Source organism: Henckelia pumila, chromosome 3 (assembly GCF_033568475.1).
Source record: "Henckelia pumila isolate YLH828 chromosome 3, ASM3356847v2, whole genome shotgun sequence".
In the NCBI taxonomy this organism is placed as follows: domain Eukaryota; kingdom Viridiplantae; phylum Streptophyta; class Magnoliopsida; order Lamiales; family Gesneriaceae; genus Henckelia; species Henckelia pumila.
In genome coordinates, this window is record NC_133122.1 from 163,166,033 (window position 1) to 163,188,345 (window position 22,313).

Below are 22,313 nucleotides of genomic sequence, written 5' to 3' on the forward strand. Positions count from 1 at the left end.
ATATATCTGTATGTCCATGTGTGAAATTATATGTGCGTGTATTATGAAACAACATAAATACAAGAAACAATGATTTTTTTTGGTTCATATGAGGTTGCGGCATGCACCGGTTTATGTTATAAACGAATTAACATAATACATAAAAAGCGGGAACGAAAACAAAAATGGCAAAAAAAAAAAATGACATTCGATGTAGAATAAACTATCACCCAATTTAGGATCAAACTAACCGTCTCTTTGGTTATTCTTATATCGAAGTCTTCTTGTGCGAGCTAGTTTGATGTAGAATAAATATTCACCCAATTTTAATTTGTGTAAAACTTAAAGATATACATTATGTAGAATAAATAATCACCCAATTTATTTAAAGATATAAATAATCAAGGCCAGATGCCGTTGTTGATGTCTCTGTCTTATTCGGACCATATTGTATGAAGTATAAATGTAATTTTACATTTTATATGATTTAGAAAATGCATTAATATCAAAATTATGTTTAAGTGAAACGAATTCACCCGATCTATATATAAAACGAAAAATAAAACTCCTTGCTTTTCATATATCAGATCGAGTAAGAAAATTGTATCACAAAATTAACCTGTGAAACGATCTCGATATCACGAGTGCTTTTGTGTAACGTCAATTCGTTCAAACTTGAGGACTGATTATCTCCATTTTCTCTCCCCAATTAAGTTTGCTCAAATAATTGAGGGACCATTAAAGAAGCACCATGATGATCCAGCCCACATGTGCTCAAATGTTTTATTCAACATGATAGCCCATGTTTTTTTGTTAGCTGTATTTTGTTGTAAAATTTCCTAGATTCAAATCAAATCTTCATCCAGGAACATCATGGTACGGACAACTTCTCTGCATAATCTCGAATGTTATACAGAATGGCCTAAAAAACAGCGTCATATCACTCAAAAACGTCAACTCCGGCGGTATTGCGAATGAGTTGCGGGTTGCCTGTCGTGTAAAGGGATGGAGCCGATGAACGAAGTACTACAGTGGAAACTCGCGCAGATGTAAAAATAAATAAATTAGTTCTTATTTCTTCCAAAATATAAGAATGAGTAAACAATTGAACAGTCGCGTCTCATGTACGATCCCGAGTAACGGGCCGGGCTTGATCGGACTTGTTTCCTCCCTGAAAGGTTGCTTGACAACTTTGCGGACTGGAAATGATTGAATATGACATGTAGAGCAGATTGTAAATACAAGAATGAAGACTTCCCCTATGTGATTGAGCTATTGTGCATTGTTTTTTTGCCCCCGTGAGTTCTACAATATCGCCATTCTAGCGGCTGTGGCGGTATCCTGATCGTGCTCGAGTCTAATCTGATAGGAAAGGCACAACAATCAGGCAAGAATATGGAACAGAACGAGTCAAAGCAAATCCATAAAAACCAACTGATAAAATCAAACGTTAAAAACAAAAATGCCAAAAGGAAAGTGGGAATCTAACACAAGAATCTACATTATTGACGGATGGGGAAAGATTCAATCTTTTTTTTTTTTTTTTGAGCAAAAAGTGTAACTGGCCCCAATCCAGATCATTAAATGAAACGAACACCCCGCATTGCACAAATCTAAATATTCTTGCTCATAACAAGAACACGCAGAATCTAAAAAATAGAAAATCGCCTCGCCCAAAATTTATAAAGAATTTAAAGAAAATCGAATATTTGACCTTTGAAACAGTCTCCTGAAGATCCGGCGCCGAAACAGCCAAGCAATCTCTGGGCGTATCGAAAGAAGAGAGCGAAAACTGCTTGGAAACAACACCCACATCAAAGTAAATCAAGCCGGAGCTGGGAACGTCGACCCGGATTTCAATCACCGGGAACCACAAAAACAAATCCTGTGCCGAAATACCCGACATCTCATTGATCATCCCGTAACTCAGCGTGCCCGTTACGTTCTTATCGTAGAGCAATTCACTCTCGAACTTGGCATAGCACGCTTGATCCAAGTGAACCTCGAATTTCCCAGAATCTTGGAAACTGAAATTGCTTATGCCCTTAGGAAGCAATCCCATGGGCAGCCCGTAAAGCTTGAGAATTTCGTATATGGATGTTTCTGATTCATTGGAAGCTGCTTCTGATAGTAACGACAGAGATAGGAGAAGAGTGGCCAGTGGGACGATGAATTGGCGCAAAGGGATCATGTTTTTAGCAGCAGTTCTTGAAAATTATGGCATGGAAGAAAACTTTCGAGGGTCCAAGAAGAGAAAATCGGGGGTGAGCGAGGAGCTGGAGAATGGAGAAGAAGAGGGAAGATGATGAATTATTGGTGACGAAAATGGGGTCCATTGTTTTGGGGTTCTTCATTTCCACATTGGACTGGCTAGTTAGTTGGCACTTGGCAAGGGTAAACTGGTAATTTCTCTGCTCGCATTTCTTGGTTGGATGTTCTCATTAAGGAAGCGGAAAAATTCCTAATTTTTAAGTACATGGAAGATTTCCGTATCCAACTATTTGATATGATAAAAATATAAAATTTGTTAATTTAGGTAAAATTAAATAATAACATTATAGATTAAGAAATTTATAATATTTTTTTATAAAAAAATATATATCAAAATCATATCAAAAATTCGATATAATCAATATATTATAAATATAGGTATTAAAATTTCGGTGTATGGAAAAATTGTGATTGTTTTGAAGTCTTCATTTCCACATTGGACTGGCTCATGGGTTGGCAAGGGTAAACTGCTAATTTCGCCGCTCGACAAGTCTTTTGTCCACGTTGCATTTCTTGGTTGGATGTTTGCATTAAGTAGTTGGAAAAAAATTCATGGAAGATTCCGTAGTCGGTACAATACAATAACATATCCAAATATTTGATATGATAAAAATATGAAATTTGGAAATTTAGATATATATCGAAATAATATTTATAAATTAAAAAATATATAATATTTATAAATAATAAAATTATAAATTAAAACATATATAAGGTTTTTTTTAACGATATATATTGAAATCGTATCGAATTTCGGTATAATCGATATGCTAGTTATATATATTTAAATTTCGATATATCGAAAAATTCAATACGATATCGATATATATTTTCTTATATTATAATTTTTGATATGATACGATATACGGATTTCGGTACGGTCATCTCCCTAATTTGAACGTTAGATTTGTTCATGATACCACCTTGATTGTTTAGGAGAAAATTTTCAAATTACCATTAAGATAATATCCTAAGAATACATCTAATGATAGATATATATATAATAATAAATATGGGTCAACTAAATTAAAAATCAATATATATCCAATGTATTTATATTATCCTAACGATAACATCTCAGAGTTTAGTAACTCTCGATAAGGCCATGTGGAAATTAATTGTGGCATGGTTACAATTTTTTTATGAAGATTTTTTTTTAGCAATATGAAGAGCTAAAAACCTAAAATACTACAATCGGCCATTAATATTCCCAAGTGAAGATATGCATTGAAATCGAGCAATGACTCCGAGATTGGTTCAACTAAATAAATAAATTTTATGTGTTATTCTAAAAGTTTACAAGGAATTATTTTAAAATAAGTTACCTGGTCCAGATCTATCATCTATGTATTCGAGTTTTTGAATAATATATTTAGTCAGTGTTTACTATTCCTAAAAAATTATAATTGGCTTTTAACTTTTTTTTTTTGTTTACTATAAAAAATTATAATTGGCTTTTAAATTTTTTTTTAAAAAAGAGTTATTGTTTTTCTAAAACCCAAGCTCTACGTTAGTTTTACTTAATTTAATTGAAGTAAAAAAAAAAATTTAATGAGATACTGATTCTACTTCAACCAATGCTAAAGTATCTGATATGTTTTGATATATTAAATTAAATTATCGAATTAGTATCTTTAAAAAAGTTAGGATAACCCAACTCTTTATTTTTTATTTTTAGAAAGAAATGTCTTGCAAAGTAGCAAATAATTTCTTTTGACTCACTACATCTCATAGTTTTTGTAACGTCCGAAAAATCCATAAATCCATTCACGAATATTAAATGAATTTTAAGTGATTTTATTTTATTTATTTATGATTTAAAATTTATGTTTAATTAAATTATTTTATGTGATATTAATGATTTAAAAATAATGTTTAAAAAATATTGTGATATGTATATTGAATGAGATTTTATGTTTCAAAGTTGAGTTTTTAGGTGCAAAAATATATTTTTAAATGTTGTGTTAAATGATTTAATCTTATTTAAATTGTCTGATGTTTAATGGTTGCAAGTTAGTTTTATTGTTTTCATGATTGGGATTAATTCTAGAATGAGAGAAACTAGACTAGCCTACGAATGAGGTTAAGAAAATATTTTTATATTTATTTTAAGTTTAATGTTGGTGCGGTTTTATTTTAAAATGGAGAGGAGAAAATTTTAAAAAATAGTGTTTACGACTAATGGGTCGACTTCTAAGCCCATTAGTGACAAACCAGTAGGCTTCAATTCTCTGCTTTCACTTTTCTCTCTTCACGCCGGCTACTCCCATTCTCCTCGCCCTTTTTCACGTTCAAAAGTTTCACCAAAGGCAAACAGAAGCCTCCGTTCTCGTTTGTTTGAGGCTAGAATCACTACCAAAGTGCCGATTATTCCCTACCTACAACGATCAGGCAAGGTTTATACGCTTTTAAAACCACCATTCGAGAATATATGTATTTTGTTATGAACAACTTGTATGTTGATGTGTATGTAATATATATTACATTGATTTTAAGATATTTTGAACAGCATGATGTAGAACTGCGAAACGTGAATTGTTATTTAACGTCTTATGAATAATTTTCGAGATTGACGAGAAAATATATTTGAATCTGAGAATTTTGGTGTGTGTACATTGAATGTAAAGTTTTGATGCAAATATTTTGAAGATTGATTTTGATGAATCTTTCTTTGAGTTCCTGATTATTTTTTTAGAGTTTGCATCCTTTTAAGGGTTTCAAAGAGTTAAATCTGATTTTGGTTGATGATCGAGGTTTTTATGTGCTTTGTGTTCAATCTTGGGATGTAATTGTTTAAAATAGTATCGTGATGTGTTTTCAAGTTTTTTTCATGGTTGGATGCCGATTGAAATGCATTTAACAGAGTTTGGTATGTGCAGATTTGGAGTAAGACGTGCCGAAATTTTTTAGCACAAACCACGCCAGGAGGCACATGAGCATGACCCCTTGCGTAGGTTGTGCATAAATTTTATTTTATTTATTTCAAAGTTAAGGTCCTAAATTAAATTTTATGATCTTTTAATGTATTTTAAACATTTTTAAGATGTTGAATGGGAAAATTTTCATGTTTTAATGTCAAAAACGGAAAGAACAACTCATGTGAATCGTTTTAGTCATGTAATGCATTATATAGTAGTATGTTCTCACGAAAGCTATGTTCCTTATGAAAATTATGAAATGTTGTGAAATTTTAACGAACTTGTTTATCTTTATTTTATTTTGCATGCATTATTTTCATGCAAAGAATTCAAAGAGCGTGACATATCAAGTTTCAAGTTATTTTCAAGGTTCATGATGGCATGATGATTTTAAGATGTTTTTAAGTATGTTTCATGAACAGTAAGAAGTTTTATGATGAAAATTTTTTATGATGAGAATGACGAAGTGAAGTTATGAGAAATTTTATGATGATGATGTTTATGACGAGAAAGCATGATGAATTACAAAGTTATGATGTTGAATGATGTTATGTGTTGGGATCGATTCCTAGGGTGTGTGAAACTGCTTTGATGTCACTTAATAGGGAATCAGTTTGGTAAGCTAATTGACACTGTAGAAGTTGACCCTTTAATCTTCAAGATCGAGTTCAGTTGAGGTTGGTCATTTGAACTTCTTCTTTCTTGTGTGTCTATGTTAATCAACCAACTTGGTTAAGTGCGGAATGAGGTCGACTAATAGATTAGAACTTGTGATCAAATGGATTGGTGAGTGGGTGAGATTGATCTACTGAAAGTAATATGTACAAGTGTTTATGTCTGGATGTTCGGAGATTTCAATAATCCTATGCCACTTCTTCTTCCATTTTTGGAAAGGATTCACTATATGTAGTAGCCCGAATACTAATTTAACTAATCCATTTCTTAAAACAATATTAAGGAGTTCTTAAATGAGTTAAAAGAGTGAAAGATTGGATTCATGACGTTTGAAAATTGTCCGGGAGAAGTTCCAAGTTTTTGGGAGTTCGGGCGATCAGAACCAAGCAAGGCCAAGGGATCGGACCATCCAAAAAATTTTGGAAGCTAGGTTGGAGATTTGATGATCCGAAGGTAAGGATCGGACGATCCGATCTCATTTTGATAAGAGATAAGGATTTGATTTGACAACACGTAGAGATCGGACGATCCGAAGGAGAGATCAGACCATCCAATCTACTGTCGGCAGCTGGCAGGACACGTGTTTGGAGGGGGTTATTTGGAGGAGATCGGACCATCTGATATGTGTCTATATATTGGGCTCGAGAGCCCCATTTCAAATGAACCAATCACATCCTCCTCTCATATTCTAGGTCAATTCTAGGGATTTCTAGGAATTCTTTTCGGGGCTTGGAGGAGACGGAGCACTGCTTGAGTTGTAGCAAAGTTGTGCTCAAGTTGTAGGGATATCTCTAGGAGAGGACTAACGACGGAAGCATGTATACTACTAGATTTAGATTAATCTAAGTGAGTATTTATTAGTCTAGTTAAGGATTTTATAGGATAAATAGTGATACAATGATTGTCTGCTTATAAGCTTGGACTAGAGAACTTGTATCGCTAGGTTGCTTACTTTGAGGTACGAACGTACTATCCAAGTACCCTGGTTGAGTATGCATTTTCTATGATTGCATTTTTGATGTGGCATTGATTATATGTGCATTTATTATGTCATGGATATTAAGTTGCATGCATTGGCAGGTTGATCTTGTGTTCCATGGATACTACCAGTAGAGGGGTCGCTCAGCCCCATGCTATTTTGTGGATGGATACCATCGGTTTGGATCAGGATAGTCCACGGGTTTATGGTATAAGAGCCACCTCCTAATGCGACGGCCCAGCGTACTGTATACCATGGCGTCTTTGACTGAGCAGTATTCTATCAATGATAGGTTTCTGGCACCCTTCATTTGCATTAGCATTCATAGAACTTATATACTCATGCTTTCGTACTGAGATTTTTATACTCACGTCCTCGGTTTTTGTTCTGGACACCCCATTCCACGGGGCAGGACTCAGGTACGACGGATCTGGTGGTAGCGGTAGTTGAGCTACAACATGGTGGATTTTTGTAATGTACCAAGTTTATGTTGTATTTGGGATTTTAGTTTTACCTTCGATGGGGTTGTATAACAGTATTGGTTATTACAGATATTTTTTTGGACAGGTTGTATTCTACCGGTAGGTTTTAGTTGTTTTAATTAATTTTCCGCTGAATTTTCTGATTACCGCTTTTAAGTTGATTTGCATGCTATAAGCTTTGGTTAATTAGTGATTTCGGGTTGGGTCACTACATTTATTGGTATCAGAGCATGCATTGAATTTGGGATCTAGATAAATAGTCTTGAGGTTTGATTCGGTTACTTTTATCAGATGGCTGGACAAGGAGATGAAAGTCACGAGAGCATACATAGGTGGTCGTTGGGGAGACGAAAAGGAGCGAGAGCCACCACGGAGTACCATTGCCACAGAGATTATAGGCACACATTTGATTTGTGCAGGTTTGTGAAAATGGCTCCTAAGCCATTGGAAGGAGGTGAGACTCCAAAATTTGCTGAGATTTGGCTGGAAGGGATGGAGAACTGCTTTGAATTGTATCGTTGCATCGATGAGCAGAAGATGCAAGCTTTCAAATTCCTTCTACAGGGAAGTGCTCATAAGTAGTGGAGATCTACTTCCGTACCTTTTATATCCGAGCGAGGTTCAGCTACGTGGGAGGAATTCCGTGCAGCATTCTGAGAGTTTTACTTCCCCGTAGAACTTCGATAGGCAAAAAAAAAAATGAGCTGATGAATTTAAAGTAGGGCAGCATGTCTATCGACGAGTACCAGCATAAGCTCTTTGAGCTGCTACCATACAGCCCGTATGTTGCCAACAGCTCAAAAGCCAAGTATGATCTGTTTTTTCAAGGCCTTAACCCGGATATTTATGCGCAAGTAGATGTAAATGAAGATCCGGCGTCGTACAAAGTGTTTTGAATCGTTGTCGCCAAGCGGAGAACACTCTTAAGAAGAATCAGAACTTCTCTTCTTCTTCCTTTCAACCAGGTAACTCTTTGGGGGCCTAAAGCCCAGTCTTTCAAGAAACCTAGTGCGTCTTCTTCTTCTTCAAGACCAGGATCAAGATTGGGATCTGGAAGAGGTATATTTCACTTTGGGAATAATAAAATCCAGTGTGAGAAGTGTGGGGGATGTCATCCCATAGACCGTTGCCGTGGAGCTAGTGGTGCTTGCTTTCGTTGTGGCCAGATGAGTCACATGAAGAGGGATTCTCCACAGAATGTTGGAGGATCATAATCTGGATCGGGTTCTCAGGCTTCGGTACCACAGAGGCCATCAGGACATATCGTTGGGATCACCAACCAAAGATTGCGAATTCCTGGTCAAGTGTTTATGTTAAGCCAAGATAAAGTTCAGAAGGAGAACAAATAAGTTATCACAGGTAAATTTATTTTGTGTGGAATTCCTGCTTTCGTTCTCATAGATACTGGTGCATCAAATTCATTAGTTTCGGCATGTTTTGCTAAGCATCGTAGATTGCCGTACTTATCCCTAGACATAGTACTGTCAGTGTCTACTCCGACTGGCCATTCAGCTTTGGCTAAGAGTTTAGTCTTGGGTTGTACTTTAGAGTTTGAGGGCTCTGGATTAGTAGCGAATCTTATGATTCTAGCGATGGAGGATTTTGATTGTATTTTGGGTATCGATGTTTTGACCTTTTATAGAGCTACTGTGGTTTGTTATCAGAAGATTGTTCAGTTTCGTCCGGTTGAGGGCGATAGTTGGTATTTCAATGGTGAGAGAGCGCAACCCCTTATGCCTCTGGTTTCATCTCTGAGAGATTGTCAGGCTTTAGAGGTGGGTGGGGAAGATTACCTTATCTATGTGATTGATACATCCACGATGAGCAGAAATTTAGAGGAGTTACCAGTGGTTTGTGAGTACCCAGATGTTTTTTCGGACAAGATTCCAGGGTTTCCTCCAGTTAATGAAGTCGAGTTTGGGATAACTTGTGCTAGGGACGGTATCAATTTCTCGTGCGCCTTATCGTCTAGCACCAGCAGAGATGAGGGAGTTGCAGCAGCAGTTGCAGGATTTGTTGGATAAGGGTTATATCCGACCAAGCGTTTCACCTTGGGGAGCGCTAGTTCTCTTTTTTAAGAAGAAAAATGATTCTATGCATCTCTGTATCGATTACAGACAATTGAACCAAGCGACAGTTAAGAACAAGTATCATTTGCCACAAATTGATACCTTTGTGTACTCCAAGATTGATCTGAGGTCAAGGTATCATCAATTGAGTGTTCGAGATGCGGATATCTCGAAGACAGCGTTTCATACCAGGTATGGTCACTATGCGTTTTAATGACACCTTTTGGGTTGACGAACGCTCCTGCAGTGTTCATGGATTTGATGAACCGAATATTCTACGATTATCTGAACAGGTTTTTCCGTAGTTTTCATTGACGAAATTTTGGTTTACTCACGTAGTGTTGATGAACATGCGCAACACTTGCAGCTTGTACTGAAGATTCTCCGTGAGAAGCAGTTATATGCCAAGTTTAGCAAGTGAGAGTTTTGGATTGATCAGTGGTATTCCTTGGTCATGTTATCTCTCGAAAAGGGGTATCAGTTGACCCGAGTAAGACTGAAGCTATTCTGAATTAGTCACGTTCGATAACAGCTTCAGAGATCCGTAGTTTTTTGAGTTTAGTAGGCTATTATCGGTGATTCATTTAGAATTTCTCGCAGATTGCAAGTCCATTGACACAGCTGACAAGGAAGGATGTCCCTTTTTCCTGGTCAAGCGAGTGTGAGCAGAGTTTTGACGAGTTGAGGAGCCGATTAACTACTGCACCTGTTCTCGCATTACTGTATGGACCCGGAGGCTATGTAGTGTATACAGATGCATCTCTTCAAGGATTGGGCTGTGTGTTGACACATAATGGACATGTGAAGGGAATTATCTAGAGAGTTGAAGACACATGAAGGGAATTATCTAGTTCAAGATCTGGCTTCATTATCTGTATGGCGAACGATTCGAGATTTTTTCGGATCACAAGAATTTGAAGTACTTGTTCACTCAGGCAGAGTACAACATGAAACAACATCAATGGATGTATCTTCTCAAGAACTATGATTGTGAGATTAAGTACCATCCAGGTACTACGAATCCAGTGGCAGACGCACTGAGCCGTAAAGTGAGTATTAATGCTCTCCGCACTAGTGCAAGGGTTAGTACCATTCAGGAGTGTTTTTCTTCAGGTTTTATGTTTTGGCATAAGAAAGAAAAACAAAGGATCCAAGTGTTTTCAATACTAGCTGAGCCATCGTTGTTTTCTCGTATTCGAGAAGTGCAGTTTTCTGATCCGAAGACGTAGAAGTTAGCGAGACTTGGTCAAGGATACACCACATCTTGTTTCCACTTTCAGACACATGGATTGTAGTGTTTGTCTGGTAGAGTTGTGGTACCTGAAGATTCGACCTTGCGAGATGAGATTCTGTCTCAGGCTCATCGTAGTAGATTCATCGTGCACCCAAGAAGTGCAAAGATGTATAAGGATCTACGTACCAGATTCTGGTGGAAAGTTATGAAGCATAGCATATATTGTAGTAACCCAGATTCCATTTTAAAGATAATAATATGTTAAACATGATTAAGGGTTAGTAATTAACCGATTCCGGAGTTTAATTGGGCTTCAGAAGAGAATTTGGGCTTTTGACTTTGGGCCGGATCGGAAGCTCCGAACCCAGATCGGAAGCTTTGATCTCAGCCACTTCGGAACCTCATCGGAAGCACAGATATCGGAAGCTCCGATCCTGGAACGGAAGTTCCGATCTCCGGCTGCCAGCTTTACCCGATGACTCAGCCACGAGTTTTGACAAGTGTTGATCGGAGACGAGATCGGAATTTCCGATCGTCGTATCGAACGTTCCGATCCCGACGTGTCATACATGCAAGGCGTGAGCTGGATCGGAAGCTCCGATCCCGAGATCGGTGGTTCCGATCCTGGCCAGAAATTTTTCCTATAAATAGGGCTTCCCAGATTCATTTCTAAATACGAATTCTCGAGTTTCCTTCTTCAGTTATATAGTATGAGATATACACTTGAGGGCCATATCGGTTATAATAGAGGTTCTGGAATAACCAAGTTGTGGTTATAGTCATCCAGGACTAGCGTCTCCAAAGGGCTATCTACGGACGAAAGTATGGTCCGGGAATCTATTTAAGTTTTGGGAGTACTTATTAGCTTAGTTAAGACTTATAAAATTTATGTAGTGATACGGTGAACTTTTGAATATAGGCTTGGAACCTAGGATCCTACTTTACTTGAACTAGCCTAGAGGTACGTACACATTGACTGAGATTGCCAGCGAGTATACATGTTTATATGTTGCATTTATTTGGCATTATTATATGGCATGAGATATGATTTACCGTTTTCTTTATTCATATGTCATGTGCATATACACGTTGAGCTTGTACCTTGTTATACCTGACTATAGAGCCGCTCAGCTCTATACTCGATAGTCTGTCACTGAGAGTACCGCGACGGCGGGGGCATTTATGTCTGTCTACTCTGGTGTACTAGACGAGTGTGGTTTCACCCAGAGGTTGATCCGTGCGGTGGCAGCACTCATGTGGCGTCGGTACTGAGCATGATTTTTGGATGACCCGTTACCAGTCATCATGTTGCATGCATCATATATTTACGTGTACTCATGTTTATGTACTGGGCGTTATCGCTCACGTCCTAGTTGTTATCTTGGACACCCTATTTCATGGGGCAGGTCGCAGGATGGACGAAGCTGGTAGTTCAAGGCAGGACTAGAGAGCAGGAGCCTTGAGGATTTTATTATACAGCAGGATTCAATATAGCTGTATAATGTTTACTGTTTAAGTTTTCGATTTGGTTGTATCACTACAGATTTAAGCCTGGATTTTATTACTAAGCTGATATGTATTTTATGGTTTTGTTTCGCATGTTTTACTCTGTTAAGTTATTTTGCTGTATTAAGTTTAATGCATGCTATTAGTTACCAGTTAGTAGGTGATACATTGCAGGGTCACTACATTTTTTGGTATCAGAGCATGCTTAGATTTTTGGATTAGTACTTGGGATTTAGTTTAGTCTTGAGTAATTCTTGCGCATTTAGAATTTTAATGTGCAATTCTTTTCAGGATATGGCTAACGAGAGTCACGGTAGTGTTGGCCAGGGAGGTGGTCATCATCATCGTCACCATCGTCATCAGGATGATCGACATCATCCTCATGAGGGTAGACGTCGCTACAATATCAATAAGTTCATGCAAGTAGGACCAAAACCCTTGGTGGGAGGCGAGAATCCTGAACAGGCTAGAAGCTGGATGTCTAAACTCGAGAGTACTTTTCGTGCTTTCGATTGTACTGAGGATCAGAAATTGGAAGTTCTAGAATTTGTTCTAGAGGATCGAGCACGTTTTTGGTGGGATGCCAAGGCTGCTCAGGCACGTACTGAGAGAGGACAGGTGACTTGGGGGGATTTCTGTCTGGAGTTCCAGAAACTATATTTTCCTCCGGCTGTTCGCCAAGCACGATCTATGGAGTTGCTTACTCTGAGGCAAGGATCAATGACTATTGATCACTATCAGCAACGATTTCTTGATCTGCTACCTTTCAGTCCTCATATCAATGAGAGTGATGCGTCGAAGTGTGATATCTTTCTACAAGGTTTGAACCAAGATATCTACTCTCAGGTTGTCGTCTGTGATGACCCGGTATCTTTTGAGACTTTGGTGAACCATTGCCGTCTTGTGGAGACTAGCAACAGGCAGGCACAGCTGATGATGCCAGGACAGCCTAGTGGATCTTTTGAGCCTCGAGCTCAATCTGTTGTGCAATCTGGACCTACGTCTTCTTCTACTCCTACTACTTTATCTGGATCTCGTGGTTCACGAGGTATGTTCCGTTTTGGGAAAAAGAAGAAGAAGGAGGAGTTTTGTAGTCATTGTGGAGGGAAGCATCCTGTAGCTTCATGTCGGAGAGCTACTGGTGCTTGTTATATTTGTGGTCAGCAGAGACACCTGCGGAAAGATTGTCCTCAGCGCATGGGTTTTGCTAGTGGATCGGGATCACAGGTTGGATCTCAGGCTTCTACTTTTCCATGATAGCAGCCAGCACCACAGAGTTCTTCTGGTTACCGTCCCCAGACTCAAGGGCAGGTATTTGCTCTGTCTCAAGAACAGGCTACTGAGGGAAGCGATCGCATGTTGGCAGGTACCTTTTTGTTATGTGGTATTCCTGAACTTGTATTAATTGATACTGGAGCATCGCATTCCTTTATTTCTAGTTGCTTTGTTAAGAGACATAGATTACCTTATGTATCATTAGATATGGATTTAGTTGTATCTACTCCGTTGGAGCAAGAGATAGTAACTAAGCGTCTAGTGATGGGTTGCCTTCTGGAGTTTGAGGGTAATGTGTTAGCAGCTAATTTGATGATATTAGCGATGACAGATTTTGACTGTATCTTGGGAATAGATATGCTGACTTTGTATAATGCTACTGTGGATTGTTATCAGCGTCTGTACTTATCCGATTGAGGGTGATAGCTGGTATTTTTATGGTAAGGGTGCGCGACCTCCGATGCCACTTGTTTCGTCTCCGAAGGCATGTCATGTCTTGGAGTCAGGTGGGGAGGGCTACCTCATCTATGCAGTTGATATGTCCACGAGTAGTACGAGTATTGATCAGTTACCGGTTGTCAGCGAGTTTCCTGATATATTCCCTGATGAGATTCCTGGTTTTCCTCCGGTGCGAGAGGTTGAATTTGGTATTGATTTAGTACCAGGAACTACGCCTATATCCCGAGCACCTTATCGTCTGGCACCGTCAGAGATGAGGGAATTGAAACAGCAGTTACAGGATTTTCTTGATAAGGGATATATTCGTCCGATTGTTTCTCCGTGGGGAGCACCTGCTTTGTCAAGAAGAAGGATGGATCGATGCGATTATGTATTGATTACAGGCAGTTGAATCGTGTCACCATCAAGAATAAGTATCCTTTGCCGCGGATTGATGATCTGTTCGATCAATTACAGGGTACTTCTGTTTACTCGAAGATAGATCTGAGATCTGGATACCATCAGATGCGGGTACGAGACTCAGATATTTCTACGACTGCTTTCAGGACCAGATATGGGCATTATGAATTTCTGGTGATGCCATTCGGTTTAACGAATGCACCGGCAGACTTCATGAATCTGATGAATCAGATATTTCGAGAGTATCTGGATATTTTTGTCATCGTCTTCATTGATGATATTCTTGTCTATTCTCATGACAAGGATGAGCATGCACATCATCTAAGGATTGTTTTACAGACGTTACAAGATAAGCAGCTGTATGCAAAATTGAGCAAGTGTGAATTTTGTCTTGATCGGTTAGTGTTTCTCGGTCATGTGATTTCTAGTGAAGGAATATCTGTTGATCCTAGTAAGATAGAGGCAGTGCTGAACTGGTCTCGTACGACGACGATTGCTGAGATTCATAGTTTCTTGGGTCTAGCTGGATATTACCATCGGTTCATCGAGAATTTTTCACAGTTGGCCAGGCCTTTGACTCAGCTTACTTGGAAAAATGTTTCCTTCATATGGTCCTCGGATTGTGAGGAGTCATTTCACGAGCTGCGTAGACGTCTTACTACTGCACCTGTGCTAGCTCTACCTTCTGGATCAGGAGGTTATGTTGTCTATACTGATGCCTCTGGTCAGGGGTTAGGATGTGTTCTGACACAGCATGGACATGTTATTTCCTATGCTTCTCGACAGTTGAAGACACATGAGAATAATTATCCAGTATATGATCTCGAGTTAGCCGCCATTGTATTGCGCTCAAGATTTGGAGGCATTATCTTTATGGCGAGAAATTTTAGATATTTACGGATCATAAGAGTTTGAAGTATTTATTCACTCAGGCGGAGTTGAATATGCGACAGAGACGCTGGATGGATCTTCTGAAAGATTATGATTGTGAAATAAAATATCATCCAGGTTCTGCCATTCTTACTTCTGATTCCTTGAGTCGGCAGGTGAGACTTTCTGCACTTCAGACTAATGAAATATCTCATATGATTCAAGAGTGTTGTTCATTGAGTTTTACACTCAAGCACAAGAAAGGGAGGAATGGGATTCGATTGTATACTATTCTACCTGAGCCACCATTGTATTCTCGAATCAGAGATGCTCAGATATCTGATGTTAAGACTCAGCGTTTGACACGTCTAGCCAATGGAGTTAATACATCTGGATTCCATTTTCAGGCAGATGGTTTATTGTGCTTATCTAATCGAGTGGTTGTACCTAATGTTGCGGAGCTCAGGAACGATATTCTTTCTCAAGCACACAGGAGTCGATTATTTGTTCATCCTGGAAGCATGAAAATGTATAAGGACTTGCGAACTAGATTCTGGTGGAAAGGGATGAAGCGAAGTGTGTATCAATTTGTTTCTAGATATTTGGTTTGTCAACAGGTCAAGGCTGAACATCGACAACCAGGTGGATTACTGCAGAATCTGGAGATTCCCAAATGGAAGTGGGAGCACGTAACTATGGATTTTGTTACCCACTTACCTATGACATCACGTCAGTGTGATGCTATCTGGGTTGTCGTTGACCGTTTGACGAAATCAACACACTTTATTCCTTACAACCGGGAGTATTCTTATGATCGCATGGCACGCTTATACATCCAGGAGATAGTGCAATTGCATGGGATTCCAGTGATCATAGTTAGTGATAGAGACCCACGATTTACCTCATGTTTTTGGGGTAGTTTTCAGCAGGCGTTGGGCACCACTCTGAGTTTGAGAACTGCATATCATCCGGAGACTGATGGGCAGTCAGAGCACACTATTCGTACGCTGGAGGATATGCTACGTTCTTCTGTCATGGATTTTGGCTTATCTTGGCAGGATCAGTTACCTTTGATCGAATTTGCCTACAATAACAGTTATCATCGTAGTATTGATATGGCACCTTTCGAGGCATTGTACGGTCGACGGTGTTGTACTCCGTTATTCTGGGATGAAGTCGGGGAACGACAAGTCGAGGGTCTTGAATTGGTGTAGCAGATTGTAGACAAGGTAGATTTGATCAAACATAGGATCAAAGTTGCTCAAGATAGACAAGCCAGTTATGCTAATATTCGCCGCAGGCCACTTCAGTTTGAGCCTGGTGAATATGTGTTCCTTCGAGTATCACCTTTCAGGAAGGTGATGAGATTCGGTGTGAAAGACAAGTTATCTCCTTGTTTCATTGGGCCTTTCCAGATACTGGAGAAGATCGGAGATGTTGCATATCGTCTGGCATTACCGCCAAATCTTTCCAGTATACATAATGTTTTTCATGTGTCATTACTTCGACAGTATATAGCTGATGAATCTCATGTGATTCAGTCTACTGATATTCAGCTAGAGCCAGATCTGTCTTTTGTTGAACGACCAATCTGTATACTAGACAGGAAGGAGAAAGTTTTTCGGAAAAAGACTATACCACTTGTGATGGTACAGTGGCAGCGCCGAGGCATTGAAGAAGCAACTTGAGAAACTGAGAGTCGTATGCAAGTGGAATATCCTGAGTTGTTTGCTTTGTACTTTTGATTTACCATGTAAGATGTAATTACAGTTGTTGTAATAAAACATGGTTTGATGTTTCATATTGTTATCTTGATTTGTCTTTAGATGTTATTTCGCGGACGAAATATCTAAAGGTGGGGAGAATGTAGTAACCCAGATTCCATTTTAAAGATAATAATATGTTAAACATGATTAAGGTTTAGTAATTAACCGATTCCGGAGTTTAATTGGGCTTCAGAAGAGAATTTGGGCTTCTGACTTTGGGCCGGATCGGAAGCTCCGAACCCAGATCGGAAGCTCCGAACCCAGATCGGAAGCTCCGATCCCAACCATTTCGGAACCTCATCGGAAGCACAGAGATTGGAAGCTCCGATCCTGGAACGGAAGTTCCGATCTCCGGCTGCCAGCTTTACCCGATGACTCAGCCACAAGTTTTGACAAGTGTTGATCGGAGACGAGATCGGAAGCTCCGATTGTCGGATCGGACGTTCCGATCCCGGCGTGTCATACATGCAAGGAGTGAGCTGGATCGGAAGCTCTTATCTCGAGATTAGTGGTTCCGATCCTGGCCAGAAATTTTGCCTATAAATAGGGCTTCCCAGATTCATTTCTAAATACGAATTCCCGAGTTTGCTTCTTCAGTTATATAGTGTGAGATATACACTTGAGGGTCCTATCGGTTATAATACAGGTTCTAGAATAACCAAGTTGTGGTTATAGTCATCCAGGACTAGCGTCTCCAAAGGGCTATCTACGAACGAAGGTATGGTTCGGGAATCTATTTAAGTTTTAAGAGTACTTATTAGCTTAGTTAAGACTTATAGAATTTATGTAGTGATACGGTGAACTTTCGAATATAGGCTTGAAACCTAGGATCCTACTTTACTTGAACTAGCCTAGAGGTACGTACACATTGACTGATATTGCCAGCGAGTATACATGTTTATATGTTGCATTTATTTGGCATTATTATATGGCATGAGATATGATTTACCATTTTCTTTATTCATATGTCATGTGCATATACACGTTGAGCCTGTACCTTGTTATACCTGACTATAGAGCCGCTCAGCTCTATACTCGATAGTCTGTCACGGAGAGTACCGCGACGGCGGGGGCATTTATGTCTGTCTACTCTGGTGTACTAGACGAGTGTGGTTGCACCCAGAGGTTGATCCGTGCGATGGCAGCACTCATGTGGCACCGGTACTGAGCATGATTTTCGGATGACCCGTTACCAGTCATCATGTTGCATGCATCATATATTTACGTGTACTCATGTTTATGTACTGGGCATTATCGCTCACGTCCTAGTTGTTATCTTTGACACCCTATTTCATGGGACAGGTCGCAGGATGGACGGAGCTGGTAGTTCAAGGCAGGACTAGGGAGCAGGAGCCTTGAGGATTTTATTATACAGCAGGATTCGATATAGCTGTATAATGTTTATTGTTTAAGTTTTCGATTTGGTTGTATCACTACAGATTTAAGCCCGGATTTTATTACTAAGCTGATATGTATTTTATGGTTTTGTTTCCGCATGTTTTACTCTGTTAAGTTATTTTTCTGTATTAAGTTTAATGCATGCTATTAGTTGCCAGTTAGTAGGTGATACCTTGCAGGGTCACTACATATATCAATTTGTCTCTCGATGCCTTTTTTGTCAGCAGGTCAAGGCGAAGCATCGACGACCAGGTGGTCTGATGTAGAGTTTGGAGATTCCGGAATGGAAGTGGGAGCATGTGACAATGGATTTTTTCACCCACTTGCCAATGACCTATAGATAGTGTGATGCTATTTGGGTTGTGGTGGATATATTGTCCAAGTCTGCTCATTTTCTTTCGTATAACCACGAGTTCACTTTTGATCGCATGACGATGTTATACATTCAGGAGATAGTGCGGTTGCATGGAGTTCCCTTGAGTATAGTCAATGATAGAGATCCGAGACTTAACTCACGATTTTGGTGTAGCTTTTAGAAAGCTTTGGGTATTACTCTGTGTTTGAGTACGTCTTATCACCCAGAGACGGACGGTCAGTATGAGAGGACTATTCTGACTTTGGAAGCATGCTAAGATCTTCAGTGATGGACTTTGGCTTATTCTGGCATGATCATTTGACATTGATAGAGTTTGCCAACAATAACAGCTATCATCATAGCATTGGAATGACACATTCGAAGCTCTTTATGTTCGTCGTTTTCGGACACCCTTGTTTTGGGATGAGGTAGGAGAACGATAGGTTGAAGGATCGGAAATGATCCAACAAATTGTGGATAAGGTTGAGTTGATTAAGAAGAGGATCAAGTCAGCTCAAGACAAGCTGGCCAGTTATGCCAATACAAATCGCATACCACTGCATTTTAATGCAGGAGAATATGTTTTTTTGTGAGTATCGCCTTTCCAGAAGGTGATGAGATTTGGTCTGAAGGGCAAGTTAGCGCCTAGATTCATCGGACTGTTTGAGATCCTAAAGAAGGTTGGGGATTTATCTTACCGTTTGTCGTTACCACCATATCTCTCCGGTATTCACAATGTGTTCCACATATCCTTACTCCGACAGTATGTTGCAGATGAGTCTTACATTTTGCAACCGACAGATGTTCAGTTCGATCATGATCTATCGTACGTGAAGAAACCACTGAGGATTCTTGACAAGAGGGACAAGGTACTTTGGAACAAACGCATTCCTCTAGTCATGGTTCAGTGTCAATGACGAGGCACTGAGGAAGCAACTTGGGCGTTAGAGAGTCATATGTGTTCTGAGAATCATAAATTATTATGATTGTAATTGTTCCTTTTGTAATGGTTGTACTGTATTGTGTAAACTGCAATGATTGTAATCATTAATTTCACGTTGATTGTTCTGATTATCCTCGTTTGGATTTCGAGGACGAAATCTTTTAAATGTGGGAGAATGTAAAAGCCTGACTACTAATTCAACTAATCTATTTCTTAAAATAGGATTTAGGAGTTCTTAAATGAGTTAAAGGAGTGGAAAATTGGATTCAGGACGTTCGAAAATGGTCTGGGAGAAGTTCCAAGTCCTAGGGAGTTCGGACAATCCGAACCAAGCAAGGCCAAGGGATCGGACCATCCGAAAAGTTCGGAATCTAGGTTAGAGTTCGGACGCTCCAAAGAGATCGAACGATCCGAAGGTAAGGATCGGACGATCCGATCTCATTTTGATAAGAGATAAGGATTTGATTTGACAACACGCAGAGATCGGACGATCCGAATGGGTGATCGGACGATCCAATCTACTGTCGGCAGCTGACAGGACACATATTCAAAGGAGGTTTTTTGGAGAAGATCAGACGATCCGATCTCAGAGATCGGACCATCCGATCTGTGTCTATATATGGGGGTCAAGAGCCCCATTTTCAAATGCATCAATCACATCATCATCTCCTATTCTAGGTTGATTCTAGGGGTTTCTAGGAATTATTCTCGGGGCCAGGAGGAGACAGAGCGCTGCTGGAGTTGTAGCGGAGTTTTGCTCAATTTGTGGGACTATCGCCATCATAGAGTGTGGGGACCTCGGGTGCTAATATAAATTAAGGGAAATTAAAGAATAAGAATCCTTAATTAAATAGAAAAAAATCAAAAAAAATTTCTTTTTTTTTCAAATGGGGGTGAGCTCGAGCCGCAACTATTTGCAGCTCGAGAGCTCCCTTCCGCTGCGCAAAACAGAAGTTCAAAACAGGGTGCGCTCGGGCTGTAGAATATTTTAGCTTGGGCGCCCTCTCAAATTTTGCAGGGCAGAAACCAAGGCTCAAAGCTGAGCTCGAGCTGCAGAATATGGCCGCGCGAGCGCTCTCTGCTCCAGCCCCAAATCTTGAATAACAACCTTCAAATCTTGCCTAGAAATCAAAGCCCTTATTCTTGCATGCCAATATATCATTTAATCAAACATACACATGCTTTCATAAGTCTAAAAGATGCATATATATATATATATATATATATATATATATATATATATATATATATATATAAGATCTCAATCAAACATTATATATATATATATATATATATATATATATATATATATATATATATAAGATCTCAATCAAACATAATCCATGTACTTCTTACAATCATCTAGTAGTTAAAATACATCAAAAGTCTAAACTAGTTCAAGTACTCAACAAGTCTTCTAACATGCTTGACAATGATCTAAATACATCACTTTAGCTACAAACAACCCGAGTCCCACGTCTTAACTTTCTCTTGAGCTACCCACATTGATTCCGGCCAGCTCCTGCCCTATCTGTTGTCATGCACACATACAAAACAAGACAACAGCCGGAAACATCCGGTGAGAAAATAATTCTCAGTATAAAAGACATATACATGCAATATTAACATATATCAACTTCAAGATATAAAAAATAAATTGCATAATTCGTAAACGGACTTCGTTTGTTGAGATTTAAAGCCGCTCCAGGCCTCAAGATTCGAATAAAATCTTGGTGTTGAGATTTAAAGCTGCTCCAGGCCTCAAGACTCGTATCTAATCTTGGATTGAGGTTTAAAGCCGCTCCAGGCATCAAGATTCATATCTGAACCATGGATGGATCCATTTTAGATAGTTCATAACCGATACGATACCAATATAACTTCAGTTATAATTTAAAGATCCACCACCTGTGATGGATCAACAATTCAAGTTCTAAAACACAAACATAAAATAACAAGTACGTGATTTATTCGGGAATACTCAAGAATCTCCGTCTCGAGTATCAAATCCGTTCTATCTATATCATCTTATACATTTCTTTTCTTTGAATATTAGATGCTTCAAGTCTTGACAATCTACAACAAAACTCATATCAACATCTATTCAAACTCACAACTCAATCTTCAATACCAAAACAACTTCAAACCTTGTTTACTTCTTAACCGATTCAAATACGGAATTCCCGAAGTCGATGTCCCTTGATAAAAATCTGAAATATCACATAAATATTCCAAGAACATCAGCAAGGAACTAAATAAAGGTCCAGCTCAATCAAAAAATCACAAGTCTAGCCCTTTTCGAACCAGTGGCATAACGACAACAAAACCGATAACCCAAGTATATCGAATTCAATCCAACAATCATATACAACGCATAACCAACAAATATCAGCAAGAACACATAATAAACCAGCAGAATCAAAGGCATAAGGTTCGAGCATAGCTTTTGAAAATCATATCAATTTCATACGACATCCAATCTTCTATCCGGTTTCGATATCGTAATACATATAATCTCAAGAACAACCATATCTAATCAATTCGTGATTTCTTCAACATAGAATTTTCGAAATATGCTGTAAAAAATAAAATACTTACACCAAATCAAAGCTCTTGAAGAGAGGATCACAGCGCTATGTTCGGAATTAAATTCGGATGGCCGGATCAAAAGATATTGAATTTGGAAAATGAAATCTCAAGGATAAAGATGATGTTCTCGACTTGGGGCTGAAGAA

At 38.9% G+C, this 22,313-nt stretch overlaps 1 protein-coding gene across 1 annotated transcript; it reads right to left on the reverse strand.

The window, feature by feature from the left end:
• Positions 1 to 537: 537 nt before the first annotated feature.
• Positions 538 to 2,320, reverse strand: LOC140892556 (uncharacterized protein At5g01610-like). Its single transcript, XM_073301483.1, has 2 exons — positions 1,694 to 2,320; positions 538 to 1,341 (listed from the first exon to the last, which is right to left on the reverse strand). The coding sequence occupies exons 1-2, from the start codon at positions 2,168 to 2,170 to the stop codon at positions 1,285 to 1,287; spliced, it is 534 nt and encodes a 177-aa protein (XP_073157584.1). The 5' UTR covers positions 2,171 to 2,320; the 3' UTR covers positions 538 to 1,284.
• Positions 2,321 to 22,313: the final 19,993 nt, after the last annotated feature.

Excerpts from the sequence above, each read along its gene's own strand:
- LOC140892556 (XM_073301483.1), bottom strand. The coding sequence starts at position 2,170 with ATGATCCCTTTGCGCCAATTCATCGTCCCACTGGCCACTCTTCTCCTA. Across the intron at positions 1,342-1,693 it reads TTCAGGAGACTGTTTCAAAG|ATTAGACTCGAGCACGATCA; the intron begins GTCAAATATTCG and ends CTTTCCTATCAG.